General features: G+C 28.9%; 1 protein-coding gene across 2 annotated transcripts in view; it reads left to right on the forward strand.

The window, feature by feature from the left end:
• LOC107447176 (methylmalonyl-CoA mutase, mitochondrial) overlaps positions 1 to 13,883 on the forward strand; it is a 41,287-nt gene extending 27,404 nt beyond the window's left edge. The window contains exons 15-19 of one of the 2 annotated variants that reach the window (XM_043054850.2): positions 590 to 691; positions 1,558 to 1,698; positions 5,342 to 5,469; positions 9,814 to 9,902; positions 13,397 to 13,883. In XM_043054850.2, the coding sequence (XP_042910784.1) occupies positions 590 to 691; positions 1,558 to 1,698; positions 5,342 to 5,469; positions 9,814 to 9,902; positions 13,397 to 13,491 (555 nt within the window). In that variant the 3' untranslated portion in view covers positions 13,492 to 13,883. The remainder of the gene's footprint in view (positions 1 to 589; positions 692 to 1,557; positions 1,699 to 5,341; positions 5,470 to 9,813; positions 9,903 to 13,396) is intronic. The other variant, XM_043054851.2, reaches the window with a different exon arrangement.
• Positions 13,884 to 19,529: the final 5,646 nt, after the last annotated feature.

The following is a 19,529-nucleotide window of genomic DNA, read 5'->3' on the forward strand; positions in this document are numbered from 1 at the left end:
TGGAAACCCCGACTATGGCATTATTTAAGTATGTTCAGCTGTTTCTTTTTTTTCTCAAAGTTTTTCTAGCTATTAAAACTAATAAATATAGTTGGCCCAATATAACTCGCATAGGAGCACAATAGTTGTTGTGTGTACTCTTACTATATTGTGTATTATATGTACAGGGAAAACACAGGGAGTTTTTTTTTCCTTCCAGATTTGAGTGGTAATCCTGACTCACTAATTTTAGTAAAGTTATAAGTTTAATCACTTAAACTGGGGGTTTTATTATTTAATTTGCTATCTTTCATCTTTATAATTATAGTTTTATTTGTATGTAGCAGTATTATTTATTCAATTAAAACTGTTACAACCTTTGTATTATTTTTGGAGGATTTGAATATTTTTTAACCTATCTGTTATATAATAAATGAATTGCCATTGAAAAATTAAAAAAACTTGCTAAAAATTGTTCTGTATCCTATTTGACATTTTCCACCCTGTGAAGACTGTTAATTTGCTACCGACAAAATATATATTTTCTCTTTTTTTGCAATTTCATTCCTTAAGTAATTCCATTAAGTGGACTATCTCTACACTATTATAGATATTTGGAAGGCATGTGGCTGCTGATAGATTAGTTTCTGGTGCTTATAAATCAGAGTATGGAGATCTAAACGAATTAGAGGATGTCAGAAAAAGAGTGGAAGTAAATTTCCATATTTTATTTATTTTATTTTAGTTAGTCAAATTCAATAAACAAAATTATTTTTTATTAAAAAAGTAGTCCTTATAGTCTTTAAACAAATATGTTAATACAATATTTAACAATATGTTAATACAATACAATATGTAACAAATATGTTGATGCAATACAATATTTAACAGAAGGCTAAAAATAATACTAAAATTTTAAGAAATAATTGAATTACTTAATTAAAATCTGTGTCTGTGGGGTAAAATGTGATCTGTAAAATAATTAGATTTTATCTTTGAACAAAAATTTTACGGGTACCTTTCTTTTTCCTTTACAAATTTCAGAAAATATGTGTTGATAAATTTGGAATTCTAATTTAATAAACTTTCTATTCTGATATGAATTAACAATAATTCCGATATTAATTAACAATTTTGATATTATTTAATGTATAAAATAAAACCCTGTGTTTGTATGATAAATTGTAATCTGAAAATAGCTGGAATATAATTCTCAATTTACTACCTTTCTGTTTCGTTTACAAATTTCAGAAAATATGTATTGATAAATTTAGAATTCTAATTTAATAAACTTTCTATTCTGATATTAATTAACAAATTATCATTGTTTTGTGTGACAATGTATATAATTCAAGAGTTAAATCTTTAAATAAAGACTTGTGTTTGTAGGATAAATTGTAATCTGAAAATGGCTAGAATAAAATTCTCAATTTACCACTTTTCTGTTCATTTACAAATGTGAGAGAATGTGTATTAATAAATTCAGAGTTCCAAATATAGAATTTGCTTTTCTGATATTAATTTACGTTTTATCTTTGTCCGAGTTTGTTATTGATATTCAAAAATAATTTTTTAAAGCAATTCTTAGAAGTGGAAGGAAGGAGACCCCGTGTTTTGGTTGCAAAAATGGGCCAAGATGGCCATGATCGTGGAGCTAAAGTAATAGCTACAGGATTCGCTGATTTAGGTTTTGATATTGATATAGGACCTTTATTTAGAGTAAGTAAATATCTGTTCTTTAGATACTATCATTGTAATGCATTGGATTCCCAGTGGATCCGTACACCTATAATTGTCGGAATTTGTTTTAGAGGAAAAAAGCATGTAATGATGTAATACTTGGAAGAAAGAGCTTTGAAATATATTGCAACCAACCTCAAAAATAACCTAGCTCTATATAACCATAAGTAGCCAACTATGTTCAAAATAAATAAGTTTAATGTCTTTTTTTAAATCATTTTTTGTTAAATGCTGCCAGGTTTTTACATACATTTTTGTTATATTTATAAAAGTTTGAATATTGATGAGGAAAAACTACCTTGTTTAAAACTTAGCTCTAAATTTCTTTAATATTATATTTGCAGTTTAATGATGCTATGTTTTGTTTTGTTAAATTAAACTTCCTCTTTAAATTAAACTTAATAACAAGCAGGGTTTGTTGATTTAAATCACGATTTAATTCAACTGATATTTATATATATGTATATATTGATTTAAAGAGTGAAAAAGCAGTGTTTTAAATTATTGATACTTTTATTATTTCTGTTGTTAGTTTTAGAATTTATTATTGCTGCATTAATTAATTTTAGTTAACGAAATTACTTTCTTTCTTGGTATCTGTTAAATTCCAACACATTTGAAATTACATTTTTTAAAATCTTTTGATTCTTGAGCTTGAAAGTATAGATTAAAGTAAGCTATAAGTATTTTTTTCTCATAATATGTTTACAGTATCTTTGACATTATTAGATTTTGCATAAAGAAATTTTGTAAAAATTTTTTCTATTGAGTACATAGATTTTTAAATTTTTTTTTTAGCTTAACTTATTTATTTTGATATAGGATTAAAAACAAATATTTTAATATAAAAATATATAGATTGAATATTTATTTATTTTTTGATGAATGACTATGTTTATAAACACAATCTGTTACATTTATTTTGTCATTTTAAAACTCAAGAAATTTTTTTTTCATTAATTATGGTTTGGCAATTGAAACTTTGTTGTAATATTTAAAGCATTCTTTAAATTCTCTATTTCATCTATTCTTTAAATTTAAATCATGCATTTGCTTTAAAATGGTTGCTATACATTCAAAGCTATGAATTATAATGAAAAATTGTTTTAGGTAGTTAGAGCTTCTAAAATATTCTTATAATATAATTTTAATTATTAATTAAATTTTTATTAAACCTTTATAAAGTTTTTTTAGTCATAAATCAAAGTTCTTACAGTGTATTTGAATAAGAATTTAAAAAAATCCAATTTAAATAAAAAAAATCTGATTTAAATATAAAAAAAATCTGATGTTTTTATTTTATTTTTTTATTTTAAGTCAAAAAAATTACGAACTCTAATCACAAGTAAGATCTGTGATGGTTAACTTCTTTGCTGATTGGACTTATTGTTAAACTATGTTACATTGAGTTTTTATTCCCCCCCCCTCCCTGTTTTTTTGTGCGAAATATTGTTTTTATGAATAATTTTTATACTTGTGTATTTAAAACTCTGCATGTTAAATCACCTACTGAAACTTTAGTTTTTACAAAATGTAATATTAATGTAATGTTTAACTTTGTAATAATGTAATATTTACTTTTTGCAAAATGTACTATGTTACATTGAGTTTTTAATTTATTTTCTGGTTTTTGTACAAAATATTGTTTTTATAAATAATTTTTTAAATTATGTATTTGAAACTCTACATGTTAAATCACCTACTGAAATTTTAGTTTTTACAAAAGACATATTTCACGTATTTTGTAATGTTCGTTGACTAAAAAAAAAGATATATTTCTGATGGATTATTGCCATGTACTGCTGAAATGTTATCTGGGATTTGTTGAATTTTTTTTTGGAAAACCTGAAAAAGTCACTCAACTTTATTTTTGAATTTAAGTGAGAACCGGTATCTATTTATATAAAAAAAAAAGTACTTGATATGTGCATAATTGCAAATTTGTCTAAAAATTCCAATATACCACTGAATTATGCAAGCTTCACCCGATTTTATCAAAATATTTTCTTGCTCTATTTTTTAAAAAATCTTCTAAATAGGGAAAATTTCTAAAAATTGAATTCTTAATTTTTTTTGTACTGAAAAGTGTCTATTTTTAAGTTAGTAATTATTTTTCTTTGAGAATTTTTATCATTTATGTTAATCAAAAATTAGTTGCGTCTATCTCAAATGAACTTAATATCTATTGCTATTTTAAATGAAGAATTTAAGAGCATTATAAAAGACTATGTATATATAAGTTTATTTTCTGACCATAACAATTGAAAAATTTTGCTGCGAATTTATGTGGCGCATTCTTTTCTTTTTTTTCTATTATATACTATCATTCTAAACACTTATCATTCTTTATCCATTCAATATGACATAGAAAAAGTTGTTTTTATAAATCAATCATAATTTGAATCATTAAATACATTTATCTATATACTATATTTTTTGAAATCTATAACCTGTAGAATTCTAATTATTATTAGTTATAAAATTGTTTCTAAATTTAGGGTTTTTGGCTATAAAATAGTAATAAAATATATTTTCAAATTGTTCAAGAAAAGCTTTTTGGAGAAAAACACCATATGATGTGTAGGCAACAAGGTGTTTATATGTAGTGGAAATTCCTAAAAACTTGTTAAGTACTTTTCCGAAATAAAACTTTATTAAGAAATAGTTTGATGTAAAAATGTTTCCACAGGAAAAAATATAACTTATCGCTATATTGTCCCTTCAAATAAGTAAAATTATTTTTGGTACTTTTTAAACTATCTTTGGCACAATGTTTTAGGACTACTTCTGCAAATGACCAAAATGAAATTGCTGGCAAATTCAAACAAAACCAAAAATATTTGTCAATATACAAAACAATATAATAAATAATAATGAAAATATTATAAATTATTATAATACATACATGTTACCAGCAAGGTATGAAATATAAGAATCATTACATACTTTATAGATAATGCTTAGGTATTCGATAGAATGATAAATGTTATTTTAACTAAGTCTGAAAAACGATCCTGTTAAGACTGTTATCTAAATGACGCGCATTCCTCAAAAATGCAAATGTTATTCTGAAAAAATAATACAAATGCCGGATTTCAAACTTTGTCGTTAACATATATAATAAATGATTGTCATTGAATTTGTTTAATCCAATTTTGGTTTTGGCGCAAGTCAAAATTATTTGACCAATTTGACACTTATGCTCATCTAACTGAAAACTGCCCTATTTTTTTCTGAAAGTAATTACTGATTACTTTGTTATGATCTATTTATAATTGCATTCATATAACTTTTCACAGTTTAAATTGAACAGTGAAATTAAAGTTTCAAGCACAGTTGAGAATGACAGTACTAATGCACTGTGTTCATCATTTTCATGCTGCAAATTTTTATATTATTGAATTTCAAGCTAAATTAAATATTTCACATTGAGTTGAATTTAATTTAATTCAAATGTTTGTTTTTTTTAAATCTTTTTAAAAAATAACTTTTTTTTCCCTGCACAATAATGCAGAATTCCAATTTGAAAAGCATATTTTAATTAATAATAACTTTTTTTTATTTTGTAGTAATTTATGCTAAATTGTTTTACATTATTTATATCTCTTTGTGTTGATTTTAGACTCCAGAAGAAGTTGCCCAACAGGCAGTAGATGCTGATGTACATGCTGTTGGTGTTAGCAGTTTAGCAGCTGGCCATAAAACTCTAGTTCCTCTACTAGCTAAAGCCTTGAAAAATCTCAACCGAGAGTATGATTTATTATTTTTTTTTACTTATTATGCTTTGTTATAATTAAATTAAGTATATTATTTTATCTGTAAAATATAGCTATATATTTATAAATAAACTAAAATTTTTAAATGAATTTTCTTACAACCTATTAACCGTTCTCATAGTTAATACTGTCACTATAAAAGTTGTTTCTCAAATTTATGTAAACCTTTGATTAAATCAATTTAATTACAACGTTCCAGGATGCCTGACAATGAATCAATTTGGTTACAATGATCGTCCCAGCTTCAAATTAAATCAATTAGTTTCAGTATGATCATTGCAGTTACATATTGATTAAATTTAATTACAATGCTTGTTATAGTCTCAGATTAAATAAATTTAATTACAATGTTTATCCTACCCTCTGGTATAATTGAATTGATAACAATATTTGTCACTGTCTCAGATTAAATAAATTTAATTGGGCCGGGATAGCCTGGTCGGTAGGGTGCTGGGCCCTTGACCGAGAGTTTGAGGGTTCGAACCCCGTCAGCCGAAGACTCCCCGTGTAGTTGGTGACTGATGCACGTTAAATTCTGTCGAGTCGCGAAGTCCTCCATGTTCCGTTAACAAATCAATATCTCTGGGGGTACTGGATTGGAGATCGATCATTCTCTGGATCAGGTCAAAATTATGATTGGTGGATGAATGTATGAATGGGTTTGCCTTATAAACGGGTGTGACGTGTGGTGTGGCAGAAGTCGAATTCTTGGCCATAGATGGCGCCACTGAAAAACGAGCAATCGCACCCCCTCTGCCTAAATGGCATACGTCAACAACAATAACAAATAAATTTAATTACAATGTTCATAACTTCAGATTGAATAAACTTGATTATAATATCTATTGTGTCTCTGACTGCCCTCTTTATTTGAAATCTTCAAAATTTCCCATATTGAAAGTTTTACCCTCGTATCAAATTCACATTTATGTCTTATTCATCAATATTTAAAATTAATAAATGTTTAAAACTAAACAAATATACAAATAAGCCTTATATATCCTACAATAATTTAAAAAAATTATTGTCAATTTTTTTCTCAATTTAATTGGATAAAAATGAATCACATTAAAATTCTTAAATACTTCAGTGTTGCAAAATACTTTATTTTACAAGAGTAGTTCAAAAAGCATAATTTGATGAACAAATAGCATACTTCACTTTGTTCATGTGCTGAATAATTTGAAACACCTGTATCAAGCCTGCTGGCTGTAGTTAAGTGGGAGAAAGAGATAAATTTTTTTCAAGTACTTTCTAAAATTTTAGATTAAATTATACTTTTTTTCTTCATTAACTTAATGTATTTAATTTTTTAAAAGTAATAGAATGTGGTTAGAATGTTTTGAAAGTAAAGCCTTAATTTTTAATCATTTTTATTTTTTAACAACATACTCATTCACTTGCAACTTGAGTTTTTGTTTCAAGTTGTATATCCTACATCGAGCCTTAAAAAAAGATTTCTTTTAATATGCATATGAAGGAATTGTAATAAATTAGTTGTGGTGATGTTCAGTTCATCACCACACACATTAAGATAAGAATAAAAATGAATAACAATTAAAAATAATATACTCTTAGGTAAGAGAACAAGATCATTAGAATGATTACTATTTGCAAGGTGTTAAAATTATTTATTCAATATAGATCATTTAAGATATTTAGAGTTACAAATTTTGTTCCAGGAAGGCATTCACTCCAATTAATAATACATAAAAATATAACATGAAATTATACATTATGAAGCTGCACTGCTAATTAATAAATAAATAAAAAATGATTGTGGGGTGATAGAAAATTTTATAATATGACTTAGCTGTTGAGGATCCTCATCTTTTTGTCTCTTAACCTCAGCTCTCCAAAACCATGTGTGTCCCTGCCTTTTCTCTCACCTCCTCTAACCAAGCCCCCAAAGCCTACACAACTCTTATTGGCTGTTACCACCATCACAAAATAAGTGGGGCTATACTTGCTATTTCTTTTATTTTTTTATTTTTGGCTGAATTATTTATGGGCAGAAAAGGGCAGGTGAAAACTTATGAAAGAGAAACTAAAACTTTAAAGTAATTATAGCAGTGCAGAGCAGTGCAGCAAAGATAAAAGTAACAAAATATCATAAAAGCAATACCACATATATATGACAGTTACAAAACATCATAAAAGCAATACCACATATATATAAAAGTAACAAAACATCATAAAAGCAATACCACATATAGATTGCTCAGTAATTTATGTTTTGAACTTATAGCGGAATTGTTGGAGATCACCCATAATTGTTAGAATCATATAAAGATATCAAACAAGTTTGATTCTTTTAGTATGAATGTATCGGAGAATTTCTTTTCTATAAAGGCTTTCTACGATTTTTAGAAATTGAAAAACAAATAGTTTATCCACACAAAGAAAGAAACTGATTTATGCAAATTAAGAAAATAAGATTTAAAATAATGATAAGTCAAAATAGAAAAGCGTTAAAAACAGCTAAAACAAATGTGTCTTATTTAAATAATTTAGGAAGTTAGAAACACAAATCAAACAAAAAAGGAAAAATTTCTAAAGATGTGCATGTTAGCAAATGCTCACATTTGCTTACATACACATCTTTAAAAATTCTTATTTTTTTGCTTGATTTGTGTTTCTAACTTTCTAAATTGTTTAATAAATTGTTAATATATTTTGTGTTTAATGAGAAACATTAATCTGAATAAATATTGCCTCAAGGAGTTTTTCACCCATATCTGATGAGAAATTCAGATACTTTTGTCTCATTGGAAATTTATGAAGTTCAGCTTAATAAGGTCAGGCTCTATTCTTTAAAAAGTGTCTCTTTCTTGCAATTTTAAATTATTTAGAATGTAGAAATTTTTCAGTGCATTTTAAACATTGAGTCATAAAATAAACAGGACTTCGATAATTGTAGAGTTCAAAAGTTTTTTTATTTGTTTATTATTCAATACATATGAACATTATACACTCAAGAGCCAAAACATTATGAATGTGTTCTATCGGATGGAGATTCGGTGAGTTAGGCGGCCAGGACATTAACTGGAATTCAGCATCATGTTCCTGGAATCACTCCAACTCAATTTGAGCCTTGTGACACGGAGCGTTGTCCTGTTTGAAAATTCCATTTCCAGCTGGAAAAATAGGGGCCATGTAAGGGTACAACTGGTCTGCAATGATGTTCAGATACCCTGTAGCATTCATAGTCTGCTCTACCACAACTACGGGTCTCAGAGACGCTCAAGAGAACATCCCCCAAAGCATAATACCGCCGCCACCAGTCTGTGTATGACCTACTGTACATTGAGGGAGCAACTGTTTGCCTGGAAGACGGCGTATCCTGACACAGCCATCAGCCTGATGAATGACAAACTGTGATTTATCTGACCAGGCAACTCTCCCACTCATCCATGGACCAGTCGCGATGTTCCTGGGCCCAGCGCAGGAATAGTTGGCGGTGATGCTTGGTCAGCAAAGGCACACGAGTGGGACGTTTTCTGCGTAGCCCCATATCCTACAGTGTCCGCTGAACAGTGTGTTCTGATATTATTCTACTTGATCCTGCATTGTATTGGGCTGTCAGCTGAGCCACTGTCTGGCTCTGGTTTTGCTTCACCAAGAGAGACAATCTCCGACGACCTTTTTCTTTGATAGTGTGTGGACGTCCAACACCATGTCGTCTACAGCTGGTTTCACCGTTATTCATCCACTTTCCATAAGCAACTGTAGATCGCGAACAACCCACGAGTCATGCAGTTTCGGAAATACTTGTTTCGAGCCTACGAGCCATTACAATCTGCCCTCTATCAAAGTCGCTTAGATACGCAGACTTTCCCATCACGCACAGAAGTAAGTGACAGAATGATTCTTCAAACTCTCCAGCAACAGTTAAAAACCACTTCCACCTGATCATGTGCCTTCCACGTCATCCAGGAGAGTTCATTGCAAAATGTAGGGGTGGTCATAATGTTTTGGCTCTTGAGTGTACATAACTGCAAATTTGTGGCGTTGAATATTAAGGAAAAGTTTTCTTCCCGGTAGCAAATTTGTTTTAATGTATAAATCTTTTTTTTTTTAAATTTTCAAAAAAATAAAAAAGTACCCATTATAATAAATTAATAATTCAAACATGTATAGAATTCCATTAGTTGTTGTTAAGTGATTTAAATTAATAATTTAAAAAATAAATGTTTTTAAATTGCAGATTTTAAACATTACTTGCATTCTGTTCAGAAATTTTGAAAAATAATAAAGTCTATAGCAATATTGGAAAAATGTTCGATAAACACCATTAATGTGTTGATTACCTCCACAGAGACATCATGATATTTGTGGGTGGAGTTATACCTCCTCAAGATTATGATTTTCTGTACAAGGCAGGTGCAGCTGCTATATTTGGTCCAGGTATGCTATCTTCATTTAATATTTTAAACCTCACCTTTATGAAAATATAACGTTAACTAAATAATAACTTCTAGAATGCTATTTTTTTTAAATATTTTATAACTGGCATTAAACAAACGACACATTTTATGGTCTTACAACCATTAATGTTCCACATCTCCTTAATTTTAAACTCAACCCAGAAGACAAGAGAACTCCTTGATCAACTTACCCGCATTTGCGCTGCACGAAGAGAAAAGCTATGAAAACTTCCCATGGCTAGTCAGTCGGTAAGGGTATTATAACCTATGATCTGTTTACCACTGGTGATATTTTACGACCGGCAGTGCAAGCCGGGAGTAGAATTTGTCCAACCAGCTTTTGCTGGGATTTAAACTTGGATCGCCTCATTGGGAGGCCAATGCTCGACTACAACTGTTCTCTAAAATACTATTAATGATAGTTAAAAGGAAAAAATATTTTTCTTTGGTTGTTATTTATGAAAGAGAAACTGTTTTGTGATTATTTCCACTCTCTGCCGGCAAGCAATTGACATCTAGCTGTTTATATTAGTTATTGAAATATTTTAATGCACTTTATTGAATATAAGAAGTTTGCAGTTTTTACTCTGCATAAAAGTAGAACAATTTTCATTCTAAGTACAGGAAATACTTGCCTTTTGGTGACATCAAACGGCTACAAACTAGTTAGACAAGTAGCATATATTGTGTGTGTTTATTTTTTATTAATATGATGCCAGTTATTTATTTTACTTTAATTCTTAAAAATGCATTGATGTTTTTAAGAATATCAAATCGTAGGTAATGATAAGAAAGAAAGCTAAAGCACTGAAAGACATTTTTGCAGAACCCTTAAAGTAAATTAAGTTTTGATTTAACCATTTTAACATCTCTCTATTTTTCTTGATCTTAATTATTTTACGTTAAATATAATACATATCAATATACTTTGCATACACCATTAATTTTGAGACTAATAATTTTAATGCACTTTATTGAATATAACAAGTTTGCAGTTTTTACTCTGCATAAAAGTAGAACAATTTTCATTCTAAGTACAGGAAATACTTGCCTTTTGGTCACATCAAACTGCTACAAACTAGTTAGACAAGTAGCATATATTGTGTGTGTTTATTTTTTATTAATATGATGCCAGTTATTTATTTTACTTAATTCTTTAAAATGCATTGATGTTTTTAAGAATAACAAATTGTAGGTGATAAGAAAAAAGAAAGCTAAAGTACTGAAAGAAATTTTTTCCAGAGCCCTTAAAGTAAATTAAGTTTTGATTTAAACATTTTAACATCTCTCTATTTTTCTTGATCTTAATTATTTTACGTTAAATATAATACATATCTATAAACTTTGCATACACCATTAATTTTGAGACTAATAGAAGAATAAACATTTTTTAGAATTATTTTTTATTACTACTACATAAATACTTTTAAATTATTATTATTAATGTAGATTATTTCTTTGTAGAATAAATCATACTTTATTATTAATAATCCGTTTGAAGTTTAGATATTAATGTTCAAAAGGTTTGTAATTTTAAAACTGTTTAGTAAAGTTGATTGGTAATAAACATGATTAATTATACGATGCTGTTTTTTTGAAATCCAACCAACTTCACAATAAAACTCATGGATGGCTATACTCTGGTTATCCAAAAAACTAACTTAGATCACAAATGTGATTCTCATGTTGCATCTCTTTAATATTCTTTTTTGATTTATTCTAATAATAACCTTAGTTCAATGCATCATTGTAAGAGATCTTACTTTCTTTTCATTCATTTTTAAAATTTGTATGGAATGAAAAAAAAAACAACGATTATCCACACAAGAATTCAGTACACTTTGTACAACGTAAAATTAAGCAAAACCACTTGAATAAATCACAAATAAAGGTGCAGAAATGGACTTACTTTAGTTTTGGCTCTAGAAACTAGAGTCTTCCTCAGTTTCTAAACACGGAACGACAGTTGGAAAGTAATGAGACAAAAATGTGCAAAGTGGTTAAATGTGCAGTAAGGAAAGAGGAAATAGGTATAGAGATAATAAAGATAATAGGTATAGAGATAATCCAGACTCCAGAGGTATAGAGATAATAAAAAAATAAAATAAAGAGTTAAGTTGTTTTCTCAAATGCTATCAAACTAAATTTCAGACCCTGAAGGCATGGGTGAAACTCTTAAGTCTTGAAGACTGAAATCAGTCTTGAGAAAGGATCCAGTTGATTGAATTTAGTCCTTCATTCAATATATATATCCATTTTGTTTTTTAAATTCCTTCAAAAAAATTTTTTTTTCCTGATGAAAATTTAAAAAAAACAATTCAGTTAAAATGAATATAAAAAAAATATTTCTTTAAAAAAAAAAAAACATTGTTATTTTTGTATTGAGTGTCATTGACTGAACTTGTACAAATAAAATTTTTATCGTTAAACCAGAATCTACTTGAGTTTAAATAGCTTTTCTATTTATATTTTATTTATTTATTTTATCTTTATTCTTATTATCTTATTATCTTTTTATTTATTTTATTAATAGCTTTGATATTTTGAGATGTTGGGTGAGGTTAAATTAAAAGTATTTTTTTTGAAGAATGATCTTGGAGATTATTTTTTTGAAAATTGAATAGAGGTATGCGTGACTCCGAGAAAAAGTCAGAATTTTGCAATTGGTGTAGAGAGATATACAAGGTTTATCTGTTATTTTTGATTTGTTCATAATAAAAAATAAGTTAAAATTTTAGAAGAAATAATCAAGTCATTCATAAAATAAATGGACCATTCTCATGGAAGTGATCTATTATTTTCAGAAATATTCTGTTTAATGTTTTGTTAATTGATCAAACAAAAATTTCAGTCTTGAAATTGATTTAGAGGGGCACCCATGCCTCCTATAAGCTTCTATTAATAGCTGGAGTATCTATCAAATTTCTTGTTAGTGTAATCGTGCCTATATTGTACAGGCTAAGCATGCCCCTTTATTTCAACTTAAAGAACGTGGAAGATCTGTCCAAAGTTAGGATATTAACTGACATTGTATCTCCCTATATAGTTTTAATTATAATAGTAAGCTTGAGTTTTCTTCTGCTAAGATCATCCAACACTACTAATTAATCTACTGATCTAAATTTCCGGGAATTATTCCAGACTTTGAAAAATTCTAATAACTTAATTTTAGAGAAATCTAATTTAATTTCTACATCTTGCACTCTCAAATTTCCACACTTTCTTAGCTACCTTCTTTTATTATCTGTTCTTCTTTTCCTACTGGTTAAATCACTTTGCCTCAGTACTTTTCTGCTTTCATTTGGTGTTTTGACACTGAGGAATTTTCCTGCTTATAGAAGTGAAACTTTAGTGTAACCATTTCGGTACCTTTATTTGTGCTTTAATAAACGAGTATGTTAAATTCAAGTGTAACAAAATTATGAATCAAATTAAATATTTCTTAAAAAAAGCTTTACTGTATTTTCTATTTAGGAACCAAAATACCAGCTTGTGCAATGAAAGTGGTGGAACTCATATCGAAATCCATCCAAGAGAGAGAAGCTGTCAAGTCGGCATCTGGGCAATAAATCTCATTCAAGTCTTTTCTTTATTCTGAATTTATCTTACGATTTGACTTTTTTTTATCAAGTTAGATAACATTGTCTAATTGAAGATATATAATGTAAGCACTGACTCTTGCCATTATTACTACTTGATGCAATCACTACTTATGTTCTATACATTGAATTTTTCATGTATGAATTGTTTTATTCTCATTCTTATTGTAAACTAAATTTAATGATATTTTTTTTTGATAGTTGAAATTGTGATATATATTTTGCATTTATTATTACTTAAACTGTATTTAAATAGCACTAAGATACTATAGTAGAAAGTCTACAAAAAAGTAGTCATACTATAAATCTACAAAAAAAGTAGTCATTAAATGACTGAGTGCAATTTAATTTCAGGGATTTCATGTGTTTTAAGTAATTTGCTTATGAGAGTTGAAATTCTTCTAGAAACATTATTGCCAAATTTTGATTTTTACATATTAACTAGCTTTGTCAAAATCTCATTGTTTTGCACATCAATATTCCTGTTATTTAAAATGTTTTTTTATTATATTTTTATAGTTTATTTTGTTATTATTTTCAACGTACCTATACATCCTTTTGCAAGAAAAACCTGTAATAAGAAGATTAACTGAAAATGAATATATTAGGTTGTGTTCAGTAAATTCCGATACTGTCTATTGCATAGATTATGTTGTCCGTTGGTTTGAAAAAAAAATTTAAATTATACGGACAGAAATATGCAGTTTATATAAGTATTTTAATACTATTTATATACTATATTTTATACTATTTTATTTTAATTAAAAATTAAATAACTTTTTTTTTGTCAAATATACAAAGAATTTTTGCTTCAACTGTCTTGATTGTTCCAAAACAGATTTCCTTAACTCTAAAAAAATGTGGAAAATAATTTTTAGATCTGTTATTATTATAATCATGTTGAATTTTTCCCTATTGAGAAATGTGTTTTTTATATTTAACATATTTGATATATTTTTATATACAAAGCATTTAAAAAATAATAAATGAATTTTTGTAAAATTTTATTTGTGTGGTTAATAAATAAAAAAACATTCATATAATCTGTTTTTTACAAATTCCTGCCATTTTCATGTTCTACATTTAATTATAATTCTCTTCATTTTCTGCAACCCCTAATTGGCTTATAATTGCATGGCTTGGTATGTTAGGTTATTAAAATATATCTATGGGTTTTGTGTAAAACAAAAACAAATTTGCTCTTGTATTGCAATTCAAGGATAAATCTTTTGTACCCTAAAATTCGTTTTCTCATAAATTTTTTTCTGATATTTTTACCCTCTTTTCTTTATTCTTGCATTAAATTTCTTTCTTTAATTTGAGGATAAAGGTCACCAGTCATTGCTTTTATAAATAGGTATATTACAGAATGTTTTTGTATTAATTTAATTGCATCAAAATATAAGGGTATAAAATCGTCTGAAATGTTTTTTGACACTTATGCTAAACAATATCTAGAGTTTGTGAGTATTTATATTATCAGCATTGTGTTTATTACTGCAGTTTTGGAGTCTTTGTTCAAAATTTATAACAAGAAATATATTTTTTTAATTATTTTAATAATGTTTAAAATAATGATAAAAGTAAAACATTTCTTTGCTTGACTTAAATACAGTAGGACCCGCTTATAACTAACCGCATTTACCAAGATTCCAGATAAAACAAGGAAAACAGAGTGTTTTGTTTGGTACAATGTTAAAAATATATTAGAATATACTCTTTTAGCAAGCAATTTTTCTCTCTCTCTTTTTCTCGGATTTAACGAGAGAATTAATTTTGGAAACAAGAACAATATTGACAATCTAAACTATTTTCAAAAGAAGGAGAAAAAATTTTAATATAATTGAGAAACACTTTCATAATTTTTCAAAGTTATTCAAAACCAAGTGTAACCTTCAGAGAAAGGGAAATAGCAGCGAAACTGGACTTAGCCCATTATTTGGTTTCAACTAATAAGGAAAGAATTTTTAGGAGTGAAAAATAACTCTCGAGATGCATGTTTCAGAAACATTAATGAATTCAGAGCTACGTATAAGAAGAGCTCATTTCTGGCTTGTATCTTTACTTGAAAGCTTACTTTTTATTGAGCAGATTTGAGATGTCGAAAAGAAAAGTTTTGTTCAAAATTATTTAAAAAGAAGAAATTTCGCAATATGTAAACAGTTTGGAATTTCATCTGCTACTAACTCCACGCGATTGAAAAGCAAGGAGTGTTTAATGATAGCATATGAAGCGAATGTGACTAATTTAGCAACAGTAGTCTTGTTTACCGATAACTGGACCTATCATGAAAATAAAAGTTGAAAAATTTGCAGCTCAACTGGGATTCACAGATTTTTCGTGCTCCAATGGATGGATGACTTCGTAAAAAAGTCAAAACATCTGTGCCGGAAAAATTATTGGTCAAGCTGCTTGTGTAAAGGTGTAACTTATTGGTCAGATGCTGTATGGAAAGATTTGCTGGAAAGTTATGCAAAAGAAAACATTTATAACGTATATGATTTTGGCCTCTTCTATGATGTAACCCCTTATCAAATGTTAAAATTTAAAGGGGGGAATGCGTGGGTGGTAAGTTGTAGGAAAATCGCTTAACTGTATTGTGATGCAAATTGTCAACAAAAGATAAGAAAAAACTTTTTATTTTAAGTAAATCTGCAAAACCAACAGACTTTAGCTGAGTAAAATGCCTACCAGTGACTTATAGATCTAATAAAAAAGCATGGATGATTTCAGAATTATTTGTTTCATTTTTGTCTGAGTTGGATTAGGTGCGTGAAAAGTGTAGTGTGTCTACCACTACGGAAATGTAATTCTAATTCACTAGTATTAAGATGATTTGCCACTTTCAGTGTGGGTACAGGGTTGCCACTCCTCGGGGAAAACCTAGAAAATACAGGGAATTTAAAAAATCACCTAAAATAACAGGGAAAATGCAGGGAATTTTGTTTCTTATTTTCGTCTTTTAAAAAAGAGTGATACTCAAAGTGATATTAAAAGAGTGATAAGGGATGTTTGAGGATGATATTTCAGCTATATTAAACTATTTCATTTACTGTAGTACTACAGTCGACTCGTGTTATAACGACCTTGTGATAGAACGACCAACATGATAGAACGACCAACATGATAGAACGACCCTGTGAAGGAGTCCCAATTCACATCCATAAAAGATAACGTTATTTTACTCTTGCTATAACGACCGTAAAAAAGGTCAACTCCTAATATAACGACCCTCTCTGAATTTGAACACCGCTCTTTTCTAACTTCCTATTGGAAAGTGGGGTCGAATGGTTGACCTTGAACAAGCACACCTCTGTTCCAGCGCACCACAAATTCTTAATTGTTAACAGTTGTAATTCAATTGTTAAAATGTCATTATGTTTTATTAATGTATGTATCCCATCCTTTTTTGGCTTATACCACAAGGCTTATACATTTGACTTATAACATGTATACCACAAATAGTCTAAGCATGCATTGTGACGTTTAAAACTATTATGTGACCGATTTTCAAAGGAAATTTGCTCATTTTGATATAGCGACCATTTGATATAACGACCAGATTGGGACAGTCCCGATGGGGTCGTTATAACGCGAGTCAACTGTATTTGTGTTGAGTATGTTCAGCCTCCCTTTTTTTTCTCTTAAGTTTTTAGTTGTGAGTCATACAGTGGTTGAGTGTCTCCTCTTAATATATTGTATATAATATGTGCAGGGAAAACAAAGGGAATTTTTTTCCTTACAGATTTGAGTTAACTCTAGATTACAACAAAAGAACATTAAGGAGTTTAAACATCGATGATTCCACGAATGTTGATGACAATGTTCTAACTACGGTGTGCTCTCAAGTGAAGATATCGTTGCTGAATTAAAAACGCGAGGAAAAGACACTGAATGTGGTGATGCGGAAGCAGAAACTTTCCCTAAATCCAAATAATTTTTTTTTAACTAATCTATTAAATAAATTAATGGTGACCTTTATGGTCATATTAGGAGAAATTCGATGCAAAGAACAAAATAAAAAGGGAAAAATTTGAAAAAAAAAATAATGAAAAACGAATCTTAGATAACATTTTACTTTTGATGAAATTACAATACAGAAGTGATTATTTTTTTTTTTGTATAATAAGCAATTTTTATTTTGTATCACCCTGAAGATAAAAATCCAACTTCAGGGTAGATTATGAGTAATCAAGTTTTAATCCACGAATAACACACTGCGCATGGTGCTAACCGTTGGACCACGCTTATAAGGTGTTCGGGCGACTATTTAGCTTCAAGAACACACTCACGATTAGTCAATCAAAAGGGTTTTGGACCCTTTGCAGAGTGGCACAGTGGTTCAGCCCATTCCTTTGGCACAGTGGTTCAGCCCATAGAGGTCTACTTCCGGTCTGAGTTTGAATATTATAGCTTAATAATAAAGGGAGTTACGCAGTCTTGAAATTTGAGTCATAACGCGCCATTTTTATTATTGTTTTTATTCCATTGTGTGTTCTTTAACAAAGAAATACACTACTTCTTATAGAAAAAACATCTTTCGCATGCTAAACTATCCAATGTATTGTAAAAATATAAAATAATACAAATAAATTAATTTTCGGGTATTTTTCCTCTTTTTATGCACGATTCGCCATTTCCATAATAAATTTTTTTTATTTTTTATACGTAGAACCCTATAAAATATCGAAAAACACAATAAATCAATAATATAATGTAAAATAAACAATGGAAGGAAAAAATTTAAATATTGACCACAGCCGGGACTCGAACTTGCACCACCTCGTTAAAGGCGTAAGTTACTAGTCCAGCCTTTTACCACCAGACCACTCTTGTTCAGGGACCATGCGACTACATGGCTTCAAATGCGTTCTCCCGGCTAGCTAAGCGAGAGATTTTAGGGGCCATGTGCTCCCCCCTAATTCATGCAGGACCCTCCAGAAAATCGAAAAACACATTTAAAAAACAATATAATGTAAAATAAGCAAAAGAAAGAAAAAAAAGAAAGTCTTGAAGAAAAGAGGGGGTCTTGAAATTTGAACCTTTCACGAGACATTTTATTTTTTTAATCTTTTTTTTATTATTCCATTCCGCTTTCTTTGCTGGATTTCACACACATAGAAAACACCCCATGCATGCTAGAATATCCAAAATGTTACAAAATAAGTAGGAAAAGAGCAAATAAACTGATTTTCCAGGATTTTTCAAGTTTTTACCCATTTTCCCAATAAAAAAAATTTATTTCCTACATGCAGGACCCTCCAGAATATCGAAAAACACCTTAAAGAATATAATTTAAAATAAACAAAAAAAAAAAAGAAAATGTTTTCAAAATTTGACCGACCCTGGGATTCGAACCCAGGAACCCTCCCTCCTGCAGCGAACTTNTATCTTCAGCAACCTTGTTTGGACCATAGACCCCTACTTAGGGAGCGAGTTTGAAAATTATACCTTGACATTAAAGGGAGCTAGGGGGTCTCGAAATTTGAACCTTTCTCGAGCCATTTTATTATTTTATTCTTGTTTTTTATTATTCCATTACGCTTTCTTTGCTGGATTTCTCACATAGAAAAAGCCCCATGCATGTTAGAATATCCAAAATGCTTCAAAATAAGTCGACAAAGAGCAAATAAACGGATTTTCCAGGATTTTTTAAGTTTTTTCATATTTTCCCAATAAAAAAAAGTTATTTTCTACATGCAGGAACCTCCGTTTATTTTAAATTATAATATTTTTTTATGTGTTTTTCGATATTCTGGAGGTTCCTGCAGTAGGAAAAAAATTCTTTTTTCGGGAAAATGGGAAAAAACTGGAAAATCTTGGAAAATCAGTTTATTTGCTCTTTTTCGACTTCTATTGCAACATTTCGGATATTCTAGCATGCATGGGGTGTTTTCTGTGTGTGAAGTCCAGCAAAGAAAGCGCAATGGAATAATAAAAAAATAAAATGGCTCGAGAAAGGTTCAAATTTCAAGAACACCTAGCTCCCTTTAATATCAAGGTATAAT

Source organism: Parasteatoda tepidariorum, chromosome 4, assembly GCF_043381705.1.
Source record: "Parasteatoda tepidariorum isolate YZ-2023 chromosome 4, CAS_Ptep_4.0, whole genome shotgun sequence".
Lineage (NCBI taxonomy): Eukaryota > Metazoa > Arthropoda > Arachnida > Araneae > Theridiidae > Parasteatoda > Parasteatoda tepidariorum.